This window comes from Larus michahellis, chromosome 21 (genome assembly GCF_964199755.1).
Source record: "Larus michahellis chromosome 21, bLarMic1.1, whole genome shotgun sequence".
Taxonomy (NCBI): domain Eukaryota; kingdom Metazoa; phylum Chordata; class Aves; order Charadriiformes; family Laridae; genus Larus; species Larus michahellis.
Window position 1 is genome coordinate 3,719,875 of NC_133916.1, and position 12,770 is coordinate 3,732,644.

The 12,770-nt window shown below is 54.6% G+C and overlaps 1 protein-coding gene across 1 annotated transcript; it reads right to left on the minus strand.

The window, feature by feature from the left end:
* Positions 1 to 208: 208 nt before the first annotated feature.
* LOC141733556 (green-sensitive opsin) lies at positions 209 to 4,757 on the minus strand. Its single transcript, XM_074564071.1, has 5 exons — positions 4,397 to 4,757; positions 2,398 to 2,566; positions 906 to 1,071; positions 553 to 792; positions 209 to 340 (listed from the first exon to the last, which is right to left on the minus strand). The coding sequence occupies exons 1-5, from the start codon at positions 4,755 to 4,757 to the stop codon at positions 209 to 211; spliced, it is 1,068 nt and encodes a 355-aa protein (XP_074420172.1).
* Between the last annotated feature and the right edge of the window lie 8,013 nt (positions 4,758 to 12,770).

Here is a 12,770-nt window from a genome sequence, read left to right on the forward strand (position 1 = left end):
TGCAGGGGTGCCCCAGCGAGCGTGCCTGGGGCTGGGGGTCTGCACATGGCGGGGGGAAGCTACCGCGGTACGTGCACAGCTAACGGCTTGTGCCGGGGAGGGGGTCGGTGCACGAGGGGGCGACTGTGTGAAATGAGATGGTGGGTGCCTGGGTGTCTGTCTCGGTCCCCGAGCTCGGCGGGTCGCCCCAGTTCAAACTGTCCATGGTCTATGCAGGTGATACTTGGCTGGAGGAGACGGAGGAAACCTCAGTCTTGCTCTGGGATACGGCGGAGGAGACGTCGTCGTCCCCAAAGGGGTTCTTGCCGCAGCAGATTGTGGTGATCATGCAATTACGGAACTGAAGAGGGGAGAGAAATGGAGAACGATGGCACCAGGGATCAGCAGGGACGTGCTGCCGTACTGAGAGTCCCCCCGCAGCCCCGGAGCTTGCTGCTCCCCCCAGGCTGAGATGCCATCCCTTATGGGGAGGAGCAAGGTGCCTGCGGTGACCCCAGGCGTGCTGGTAAGCCAAGGGCTGGGGCTCAGCCTGCGTGACACGGGGCATCTCACCTGTTTGTTCATGAGGACGTAGATGATGGGGTTGTAGAGGGAGGAGCTCTTGGAGAAGAAGGCAGGCACTGCCATGAGCGTGGCAGTGAAGTCCGCTCCCTTGTTGGTGAAGATCCAGAACGCCACCACGGCGTAGGGCGTCCAGGCCAGCATAAACCCCAGCACCATGAGGATCACCATCCGTGTCACCTCCTTCTCCGCCTTCTGGGTCGTGGCTGACTCCTGCTGCTGGGCAGCTGCCTGCGGGCAGGAGGGTGGTGAGGGGCACCCCAGAGCTTCCCACCCCCAGACCCACCTCCCTGGTCCTGCCCCAGCTGCACACCCTGTCCCTGTTCGTCCCCTCCCAACGTTACCTCTCGGACTTTGCAAATGAGGCGCCCGTAGGAGAAGAAAATGACCACGACTGGGATGATGAAGTGGATGACAAACATGTAGAGGACGTAGGACTCGTTGTGGTAGTCAGGGTTGTGGGTGTAGTAGTCAGGGCCGCAGGAACACTGCATCCCCTCCGGCATGTATCTGCCAGTGAGAAAGGTTAGGATCTTCCCCAGGACCCTCCCTGGGAGTAGTGTGAGAGGGTTCAACCTGAGGACCGAATTCCTCAAGGATGGAGGATGCTCGAAGAGTGGCAGGCATGTTTTGGGGCGGACTCCTCCCCGGCTTCTCCTCTGGCCATCATCATTGGCCCTGCAGCGCTTGGCACCCTTGGGGCTGGCGCAAGCCGTGCTGACGTGTTGCACTTGAGCGCGGTGCATGTGTGTGTTGTGACACTCGCTCCCTCCCACGGGGAACAGGCTATTTCCTTCCTACGTGGCTGAGCACTTGCCTGCCCCGAGCCACCTGCTCTCCCTCTGCCCATGGAGGGATGCCAAGCAGGGACTAGAGCCACCAGCTTGGTGGGTCCAAGCTCTTGAGGGCTTTGCCCCTGCTGCTGCACGGGGTTCAGGGATACACAGCCGGTGTCTGGAGGGGCCCTGGCTCAAAGGGATGCAGCTCAGGACTGCTTGGGAGCCAAGGACTGGCTGCCTGGGCAGGGATTCAAGGCTGGAGAAGGACCATCTGGCTGTGCCTCATTGCAGGTGGGTGGTAAAGGGGCTTTGCTGCCCCAAAGCCACATCCTGCACGTGCCCAAAGGGCTGGTAGATGTTTGCTGTGACCTCCAGGGCAGCTCTGCAGCAAGGTGTCAGGAGGAGCTGGGGTGGCAGCATTAGAGGGATCATCTCTGTCTCCTCGGCTCTTCCCTTACACTCCGGATGGCCTTTGGCTGCTGCATCAGATCCTGGCCAGGGATGTGCGTGCGTGTAAGAGCCAGGCATGGGCTTCAGCTGCCCAGAGGACACTCGCTGAAGCCTAGTGAGCAGCCTTGGTGTGAGCAGCCAGTGTTGCCTCTGTTTTTGGTGGGGGCCATTTGTTGGTGGGGGTCTGAAATGCACTGTGGTGCTGGGAGCAGGACAGAGAGGGGTGCTGGGAAAGGTGCTGCAGGGCTCTCAGGAGCAAAGCTGGGGTGGCAGCATGTCAGCAAGGCCAGGTTTGCCTCCCCAGAGCAGCCTCGCCTGCTGGCCTGGTCATCCAAATGCTCTTTATGGTCAGCAGAGAGAAACGGGCTCTTCACAGCAGGGCGAGACGAGCAGTGCCTGTGGAAGCCCCTATTTGTCTGCTGAACATCAGGGGAGCACGAAGCTGTAAATGCCGAGCCTATGGCTGCCTTTGGTTAGGGGACACCAAGCCATCAAGAGATTGAGAGCTGAGGTCCCATTTCTGTCCTGGCTCGCCCCGTTGCCCCTCTGATCCGAAGCCCAGAGAGTTTCATGCCTGAGCTACATCCTCCCTGACCCTTCGACTCACCTGGACCAGCCGAAGAGGGGTGGAGCAGCACAGGAGAAGGCCATTATCCAGGTAAAAGCGATGCCTATCATGGCGTGGGTTGCGGAGAAGCGGAAGTTTCCCATGGGCTTGCAGACGACAATGTAGCGCTCTATGGCCAAGACGACCAGGGACCAGAGGGCAACTTGGCCTGCGGGAGGGAGAGAAAAAGAGAGCGTACGGTGGTGGTAAGAGCTCCTCTGGGCTTGATCTTCCCTTCACGGTGGCAGAGGGGACCGAGGGGTTGGGGATCAGCCAGGGATAACCAGCATCCTATGGAATAACCGAGAATCTCCCAGCTGTAACGTGCAAAAAGGTCTGGGAGCGTCTGTGCCGCAGCAGGATGCTGGTGGCAGAGGAGGGGACATGACGGTTTTTTTAATCATTTGAAACTTGAGGGGGTGAATTCCACCTGGGCGCGAGGAAGCACAATTTCCGGCAAAGATGCCAGATGCGTCCAAACCTGTTGATGCCGTTAGATGTGTATTTCATGAGTCTTCCGCCGGTGCTGGATCGGGGTGGGGGGGGTGTACGGGGGAGGCTGTGTGGGTGGGCATGCGTGCACATGTATTTATAAGGGATAATTAAACTTCAGGGGATTGGGAGCGTTTAGTCGGTGCTGTAAGCCTGCTAATGCCCCCAGCTGTGATAATCTGCTGATAACTACACCCTGTGCTAGGATTCGCTGGAGACCCGCTGCTCGCACAGTAGCTGCTTCCCATCAAACTTCCTTCCCTCTGAACTGGAGACTCCTTGCTCTTTACTGGATGCACACATTGGAGGGGCAAGTAATGCTGCCTGAAAGCCCACTTGGTCAGAAACGGTGCAGACCCATATCATCTTCTGACCCCAAAACCAAGCCCGTCCTTGGCTTCAATCAGAACATTTAGCTTTGCTTTTGCCTGCCAGCATATCCATCCTTTTTTTTTTTTTTTTCTTTTTTTGGCATTTCCCCCCCCTCCCAGATCAGCATCACTGCAGGAAATTGAATTGCCCGTTTAGGGGAAAAAAAAGAAAAAAGTGAAGTCCTTGCAGTGGTTATGGATCTCTGCAGCAAAGATTAGCGGTTGTCAGATCCATCACGAGGTGTTGTGCGGGCCCGGCTGGCTGCGTGGGCACGGGGTGCAAAATGAATTTTCCCTGTTTTGCACGGGGGCTTTCTGCAGGGCGAAGCGTTAGCGGCTCTCGTGTCCCTGAGAAGCGAAATAAGGAAGCTCCCAAGGGCACCCAAATACGGCTGCAACTGGGACAAGAGCTGAGCAATTGCTGCAAAGCCTGGGCCTGGATTCCCTAGCTCTGTGCAATCCCAAATCTTCCTTCCCCTCCATGCTGCTGCTCTTCTCTTCTGAGTAAGAGCTGCCACATCTTCCTTTTGCCCCTAGATAAGCTGTCACCCTTCTCCTTGTCTTGAACTCCTCCTCTCCATGCCTGTACCCCTTCCGTGGGGTCCTTCTCCCGAGTTGTCCCTCTCCTAAGGTATGTCTTTTCCCTCCCCGAACCATCCCAAATGCTTCACCTTTTCCCAAGAAAAGGCTTTTGGCAAGGATGCTTGACGTTGATTCAAGGACATGGTGTGGTCATCCCCAGCAGGTCACTGCTAGCCAGGCAACTTCAGGGTGAGAGCCCCCTGAATGGACACGGGGCAGCGTGGCCAGATGACCCCAGACTTGATCCTGAAAAGAAGGATTCCTTCCTGGCGTTCATTGCCTCGCAGCTGCCCTGCTCGTTGTGAGATGGGCGCTTCCTGGCATCAAGATCAAACTTGGATAAATCTCTTTTTATCCCCATTTTTAAGCTGCGGGGAAGCAGCACCTTGCATGGCGAGCGATGGCTTTCTGCACAGGAGGGACGCTGCATGCATCGCAGCCATCCCAATGGCACGGTGAAGGGCTGGAACTGGGCTCCTAAAGCCCTGAAGAAGCAAGACCACCCACTCCCAAGCTTGGCCCTTAGACCCAAGCTCCCATTCCACAGCCCTTACCTCCCAGCGTGGCGAAGAAGCCCTCCACAGCACAGCCAACGGGGCCGAAGACAAAGTAGCCGTTCCAGGCAGTGTAGAAGGTGACCGTGAAGCCAAAACAGGCCATGAAGAGGTCAGCCACTGCCAAGTTGACCAAGATGTAGTTGAGCGGCTGCCGGAGCTTCTTGTGTTTGAAGGTGACCAGGAGGGTGAGGAGGTTGATGGGCAAACCGGTGGAGATGAGGAAGAAGATGTAGCAACACACGATGCGGTATTTCCAGGGCTCGGCTAAGTAATACTGGGGGTACTCAAAGGGGCTTCGCACCACCCCTGTCTTGTTGGACATAGGCACGTAAAAATTGATACCTTCCGTCCCATTCATTCTGCCAATGTTATGGCAGCTACTTTGCTTTTAAGAGCTTTTCTTTTTTAAATCAAATGCTCTGATTTTGTAATTAATTAGGCTTCAACCCCAATTAAAAAATAAAAAGGAAGCCCCACCCCCCCAATGTGGAAAAATACCCAACTAAAGGGTCCTCCCCCCTTCAAAAAAGTGAATGAATTAATAAGAACGGCAGTAAATCCCGAGGGGACGGGAGGTGGTGCGGTGCCCCTGCTCCGTGTCAAGGGCTGGCAGTGCCCGCGTGCCTGGGGAGGTTTTATACCCTTCGGCCTCCTCGAGGAAGCGCGGGGGGAGGCCGGATTAGGGGCTCGGCTAACTTTGTATGACAAGGGCAACGGGATTGAGAGGGGTTGATGGTTTAAGCACCCTCTAAGCAGCCAGTTGGCCCCAAAACCTGCATTAAAGCGTATTAATTGCCATTAAGTGTTTAATATTGTTTAAGGAGTTGGGGGGAGGAAGGGATGGGGTGGGGAGCCCTTTGGAAGAGGAGGGTGGTGAGTTGGGGAGCGGCTGCTTTGGGTGATTGATGGGGAAATGGGTCCGTGCTCAGGTCCAAGGTGGGTCACAGCCTTTGGGGTGTCCCTGGCGCGGCTGAAGGACTCCATGGGAGCGCTGGGGGAGTGGGGAGTGCCCAGCTTTGCCCCACTGACCTTGGGGAGGTTGCTGGGGGAAGGCTGGACCAAGCTCTGTGGGTTGGAGCTGTGGGCTTGGCTCTGGCCGTTTGGCTGCTCTGTGCTTTGGGTGCCTCCTCTGCCTTGCCTCCTCCCTGGGCTGAAGGATATACGTTATGCAACTGATCCTCCAAGGATCTCCGGCAGGGATGGATGGGGCATGGCCAGCCTGGGGGCTCCCTGTCTCCTGGGGAGCTGCTGGTGCGTGTTTCCCCCCTGATCCTCCTCCCCATCCCAGCAAGCAGGAGACCAGTCTGGGTTACAGCTTTGCAAGGATTGGTGGGGTTTAGGGAGGGTCCTTAGCCACAGCTCTAAAACCAGCCTGACAAAGTGCCGCTACTTGCTGGAGAAGCAGCACCTGAGTGTCCCTGGGAAGAGACGGTAAAGCCTCAGCAATGCTGATGTCCTGAATTCCCTCCAGAGACAGTGCAGAGACACCAGCACCAGCCTGTAGGCACACTGGGAGGGCAAGCGGGTTGGAAAGAAGCTTCTCCTGATCTCTTAATGCTCAGTTTGGGAGGTGGGATCCCCATCCCAGCACACACGAGACTGTGAAACCCTTCTCAGCAGGGTCAGTGCCAGCTTGGAGCACCAATGCTCCATCCCAAGCTCTTTGCCCATTTTTTCCTTCTGGGTCATGGGTGCTTCTTCTCCAGGAGACCTGCCTAAGGCGTCTTAGTGAAGCTCTTCCATTAATCTCTGACATCTGGTGGCGTTAATGGCCCTGATCTGTTAATGCGGTAAGCTGTTAGCCTCTTTCCCACCGCTGCCCTCCACCAAGACAAGGTGGAGGGGAAAAGTCAATGCTGTCTTGCTGGATGAATGAGGTCTTCTGCAAGACTGGAGTGTCTCAGAGCTGGAGGGCAGGAGCGGAAGGCTAAGGGGTGTGGGATGAATGATGTCCTAATCGCTGATCTGTCTGTACAGGTCCGAGAGGAGCAGAACTAGGACGTGGCAAGAGTAAGTGGGTCACGTAAACCTCAGGTGCCCTGGGACAAGGAATCCCCGTGGGATGGCTGTGGCTCTCAGACGTATCTCACCACACGTCCCGTGTAACCGCCAGTCATGAAATTCCCAGTCCAGGTCTTTTCTAGTCTGACCACAAGCTCTTCCTTGAGGGGAAAAGTTTCTTGTGGAGAAGTCCCATGGCCTTACTCACAGAGCTTTCCCCTGAGGTATTTCACACAGAATCATCACAGAATCACAGAATGGTTTGGGTTGGAAGGGACCTTAAGGATCATCTAGTTCCAACCCCCCTGCCCTGGGCAGGGCCACCTCCCACTAGACCTGGCTGCTCAAAGCCTCATCCAGCCTGGCCTTGACCACCTCCGGGGATGGGGCATTGACAACTTCCCTGGGCAACCTGTTCCAGCGCCTCACTACCCTTACAGTAAAGAATTTTTTCCTGATATCCAATCTAAATCTACCCTCTCTCAACTTGAGGCTGTTACCCCGTGTCCTATCATAACACTCCCTGGTAAAGAGTCCCTCCCCATCCTTCCTGTAGGCCCCCTTTAGGGACTGGAAGGCTGCTATAAGGTCTCCCTGAGGTCTTCTCCAGGCTGAATGAACAACCCCAACTCTCTCAGCCTGTCCTCACAGCAGAGGGGCTTTAGCCCTTGGATCACCTTCGTGGCCCTCTGCTGGCCCTGCTCCAACAGGTCCATATCCTTCTTGTGGTGAGGACTCCAGAGCTGGACACAGTACTCCAGGTGGGGTCTCACCAGAGCAGAGTAGAGGGGCAGAATCACCTCCCTCGATCTGCTGCCCACGCTTCTTTTGATGCAGCCCAGGATGCAGTTGGCTCTCTGGGCTGCGAGCGCGCATTGCCAGCTCATGTTGAGCTTCTCATCCACCAGCACCGCCAAGTCCTTCTCCCCAGGGCTGCTCTCAAGCCGTTCTCCGCCCAGCCTAGATTTGTGCCTGGGATTGCCATGCCTCTTGCCATTTCATGCCTCTCCTGACCATAGCAAGGCTTCGGGATGTACAAAAGTTAGGCATGGCTTTGCAGAATTAGTTGAATATTAAAGGAGAAGCCAGAAAAGCAAATACACGTAAACAGCCATGTACAGATGTGCGTCTCAGCTCCAGTGTGTTCCTCCCAACTTCCATGATAGAAAGCGCCTCTTTTCAGCTAAAAGATTTCACTATGATGGCCCACCTTCAAAGGACTTGGACCTTGCTGTCAGTGCCAGCAGCATCTGAAAGCGCTGGTGCTTCTCCAAGGTTTTGTATATGAACACGGTTATCTCATGGGAAAGCTAATTTTCATCTCCCAGAGAGTAATTTTCACCTCCCATCTCTGCGAGACTTTCTGCCACATCTTTGTGGTGTCCCATCTTCTCCTAAAGAGAAAAGGGTTGTGCAAATGAAGCACAGCTATGGGGAGAAGAGGCGAAACGACAGTCTGTTTTGGGTGGTGGTGGGAAGGATCAGCAGTAATTTTTGCACAGATTTTTTTTTTTTCCTTGGCCAGCGCAAACCCCCTCCACTCCCTCTTTCAGCCAAGGTGTGGTGCAACTTTGGCTTCATGCCTGGTAGGCAGAAACCTTTCATACAGAGGAGTGCCAACAACTGGACCAAGAGGACTTTCACCTGACCTTCAACTAGGTCTGGACCAAGACCCTTCCCCTTTCTAGGAGCTGAACACGGAGCAGGTAAGCCCGAGTTGCCTCTGTCGTGCTAACAGGAGCCGGTGGATTTAGATCTCTGCAGGTCAGTGATAGCCGGAACAATGCCCAAGGCCTCGAATAAACTCAGCAGAAGAAAATTACACCGGAGAGGATAGCTGGTTCCTCCAGGACGTGTCCTGAATGCAACCTCGGTTCCCTCTGCGTCTCTGTCGCAGAAATGGAAAGTGATGGCTTTAATTTGGTGTCTCTTAGCAGGGAAACTTTACGGGCGTCTCCCAGAGAGCTCTCAGTTGTCTTCTGTGCTGCTCTACGACAAAGGCAGCAGTAGAAAAATGCAGGCCCTGTTTAATGCGAGAGGAGAGCCTGGCTTGCTTTGCGTTTGTCCTTAAGAAAAGGAAGGGTTTTGTTCCTTCTTGCAGGTTTGTTTTTTTTTTTTTCTGCTTTGCTAAGCTCTTTGAGATGAGATTGTCTCTTATTCATTGTTTGTCAGCACATTGCGTGACGGAGCCCTGAGCTGCTCTGGGCTTTCATGTCCTGTGTAAAGCAAGAAATGATAATTATAATCAAATAACTAACTTGCACTGAGCTGATACGGTTGGTTCGCTGGGCTGGAGCGACAGGCAGAGCAAACCACAGGGATGCGCCTGTCCCCATCCCTCTGCGAGGCTCCTCATTGCTGGGCAGAGGCACCAAGGCGATTTGCCCGAGGGCACACAGGGAATCACTTGCAGAGCGAGGCGTAGAGAAACACAAAAGCGATAGGAATCAGTCATGAAGCAAACATCTGTGCCTAAATTCTGGTGATGGACTAACGCACAGGACCCTGAACCTTGGCCACGAGCACCCACGCTGAATGCAAAACGGTGCTGAGCTCGCTTTTGTGCTTCTGGCTGGTTTTGTAACGTGCTGCCCTGAATCTCCCTTCTGGAGGGGCTCCTTCCTCCCGGGTGGGGTGGAGAAGCAGGAGGAAGGTGCAAATACTGCAGTGCCTCCCGGTACCTCCAGCTGCCCTGGGAAGACCTCGTTTCCCCATATCAGATAGCAGCCACGCGTGGCCGCTGCGCTGAGCCGCTTACGCCGGGCTTGTGAGCCCCCTCGCCAGGAAAGGGGTTAAAGAAAGATAAAGCTGGAGCGTTATAGAGACCATATGGAGGGGAAGAAAACCCTTTATCCTGTAATTGGATTCGTTCCCGGCGGCGCTGAGGCTGAGTGGAGCTGACAGGTCGTGATGGGCGATGCGCTGCCAGCCGCCCCGTCCAAAGCAGGATGTGTGTGCACAAACTTGTAGATCAATCCATTAGAGTGGATCAAATAGATTTAAATGTGTGGCAGGGAGAAGGAGGACACAGATGTATTTACAATTTGGTTTGGTGGGCCGGTCCTCCCCCAGCGGGGATTAACTCGGCCATGGCTGGCGGCTCCGTGGAGGCAGCCGTGCCCTCTGCCGGCAGCCGCTCCTCCGGGCTTGTATGGTCGCATCCATCTAGGACAAGGATCTGGTGGTGCAGAGGAAAGTTATTTGTACCATGCCCTTGCTTCTTTCCCAAAAAATAAGGGTGAACAGAGCCTGTTTCCTGCCTTGCTCACAGCCCCCGACGGGCTGCACTCATGGGCTTTGGGCAGGAGGAACCCCAGCTCCTGTTTTCTGGGCAGGTTCTCCATCCCAGCTCCTTCTCCAGGCTCTCCCCACCAGCACAGCCTCACAGGGGGGATGCACCAGAGCCAGAAGCTAGCTGGGAAGCAGCTAGAGCTTCACCGCTGCCAACCTCACCTCATGTGCATGGTATTCACAAGCAGGCAGGCTGCTGTCACCTCCCAGGCTTTTCCTCCTGCTGCTGGTCCAGGTAACTTCCCTGCAAGCACTGTAGGATTTCCTTGGAGCGATAGAAAGTCTTTGGGACCTGTCATTTCCTTGCCAAGGAGCTGAGCAATCCCGGCTCAGCTGTGAACCTGCACCGCTCCGTGTGGTGCTGTCAACACTTTTAAAGAAGTGATAAACCAGGGCTGTGCGGAGTAGGCAGGTTTGCAAGACAGTCTCACCGGCCACGCAGCACCGGGGGACGAGCAGCCAGCACAGCCCAGCAAATCCAAGCAGCGCAAGTATGTTTCATAGAATCACAGAATGGTTGGGGTTGGAAGGGACCTTAAGGCCAACCCAGTGCCACCCCCTGCCCTGGGCAGGGACACCTCCCACCAGCCCAGGTTGCTCCAAGCCCCGTCCAACCTGGCCTTGAACCCCTCCAGGGATGGGGCAGCCACAGCTTCTCTGGGCAACCTGGGCCAGGGGCTCACCACCCTCACAGCCAAGAATTTCTTCCCCAGATCTCATCTAAATCCCCCCCCTTTCAGTGTAAAACCCTTCCCCCTTGTCCCATGGCTCCCCTCCCTGATCCAGAGTCCCTCCCCAGCTTTTCTGGAGCCCCCTTTCTTTGTATTTCTCTGTACTTTAGCAGCTGTGCAAGGGAGCGAGCCATTCTCTGACGAGGGTGATGGCCAGTGCAAGGCAGAAGATGCCGTCTGCTCCTGTGACATCTTCCTGTCTTGCAAAATGCAGTCAAACCCCTGCTGGATTTTGTTCTGTTTTATGGGCTATTCGAGCCAGGTAGGTGTTAACAGGGGGAGCTGGGAGTCAGGGATCTGTGTCCTGCTCTTCTCTCCAAGCTCTGCTTTGCTCAACCAGTGGCAGGTGCTTAACTGGGACGCCAGGGAGACAAGAGAAAGGCATTTATTTAATTCCAGAGGGATGCAGGAGCACGGCACCACCACCTTCATTCTGCATTGTCCAGCAGCGCCTGCCGTGGCCCAGCTTTGAAGCAGCTGAGCGGTCAGAAAAGCGGGTTTAGGCAAATAGAAATAATCCAGCCCTCTTATTTTTAATTTGTAAATCTCATTTGAAGTTGAACCCTATTATTCCTGAGGGCCTTATTGTGGATGCTCGTAGCCCTCCGCAGCGATGCTTTATACACGCTGTTTCGTTTTGTCATAACTGGGTCAATTTTTTTTTTTTTTTTCATTTCTAGTGCAGAGCCCTTGGTTTTCTCTGTGGAAGCCCGGAGACTGCTGTGACGTGGCCAGCTGGGTTATAATCTTTTGGGAAACAGTACAGAGGAAATCTGGGAGTTGCTTGCTTGTTTTCTGCTTTCCAGCAGGGTTTGGCTGGGCTGGCTCCTTGCCCTGATGCCCCCACAGGACCACAACAGCCAACCTGGTGTTCCAGCTCCCAGAAAAGCCACGTCCTGGTGGTACTTTGGGTCTCCCAGGGACAATCCCTCATGTCACTGCCCTGGCCACGCTCTCAGCCAGCAGAAGAGCCCCGTTCCCTGCCTTTTGCCCCATTTTGAGGCCCCTATTCCTCTTGGTGGCAGCTGCGTGTCCCGCATTGGAATTCGTTTTTGTTCTTTTCTCGCTATCCCTGCTTTAAAGCCTGTTAGGGATTTGCTCCAGACCAAACGTGTCCTTCTCTCCCTTTGCCCTTCATCCTGTAATTGGATTCATTTCCTCCATCCAGCCCATCCCGGGCTTCTCCCCATCCCTTTACGTAACGGTGCTCTGGGCTCTGCCAAGCCCCGGCGCTGGGGGCTTGACCTGCAGCCACTGGAACCAGCGGAGGGATTTGCACCGATCGATTCCTCTTGCACATTGAATCCCACATTGGCGCAACAAACCTTTTCTTTAGCAGTTCCTTTTGCTCCCTTCCCGTTTGCTGCATCTTTTCCTTCCCACCTGCGGTGTCTGCTCCCTCCAAGCTCTGCATGAGCCCCCGGAGCACGCGGTCCTGCGAGAGGAGGGGTAAATGCAGCAGCTCCGCACAGAAGAGCAAAGCCCACGGCAGGATTGTCTGGAAAAATGATTGATTCCCCCCCCCTTCATTAATATTTATTTTCCTTAATTCCCAGTCTTTACTGTTTAGCTCTCTAAAGCCTTTGTGGTTGAGAGGCTTTCACCGAGGTTGCTGTTCATCACCTCAGCAAAATATCCATGAATTAAACAGGCATTTTATCAAATTCGAGTCCTGTGCTGGAATCAGACTTTAGGCTGGATGGGCCTAAAAGTCTTTGCAGATCTTTCTGCTGGAGTCTGAGTTTTCCATTTGGTTTTCCTGGCCCCATGTCCCAGCTGGGATGGATGTGCTGCTGTGTTTCGCTAATACCAGGTTTTTCCCCTGGGAAACGCTTGCCAGCGAGCACATTGACTTGCCATGTGCTCTGTCTCTTTTTCACCCTGAAGGCATCTGACCCTGTTTCCTTGTTGCCTCGAAGAATGAATTGGTGCCTTGAAAGCCTGAAAGGAGATAAAGCAGCAGCCAACTCTTCTCTCCTGTTGCAGATAAACTGCTATTAACTGCTGAGGGTTTCTGTAATGAGCAGGGTGACTCGCCATTGAAAGCGTTGATAAATCCTGGGCATCCAGCATAATCCAGTCCACAGTATCAGGAAATCTCTTGGGAGCTGGCAGCGTTGAGCACAGCAATGCCTTTTTCACGCTGCAGTTCTCCCATGGGCGGATAATCTCCATGGACAACAACTGCAAACGCTGGAGGTCGGATCCTGACTGCTGTAACCTCCCCTTTTCTTCTCAGCAAAAACAACCGCTGCAGCCAGACGGGGTTTACCTGCAACGGTGACCGCAGGACTGGGTTTTGCATCCCGTGTGCGAGCGAGAATATCATACATCATCCTCCCGCTGAT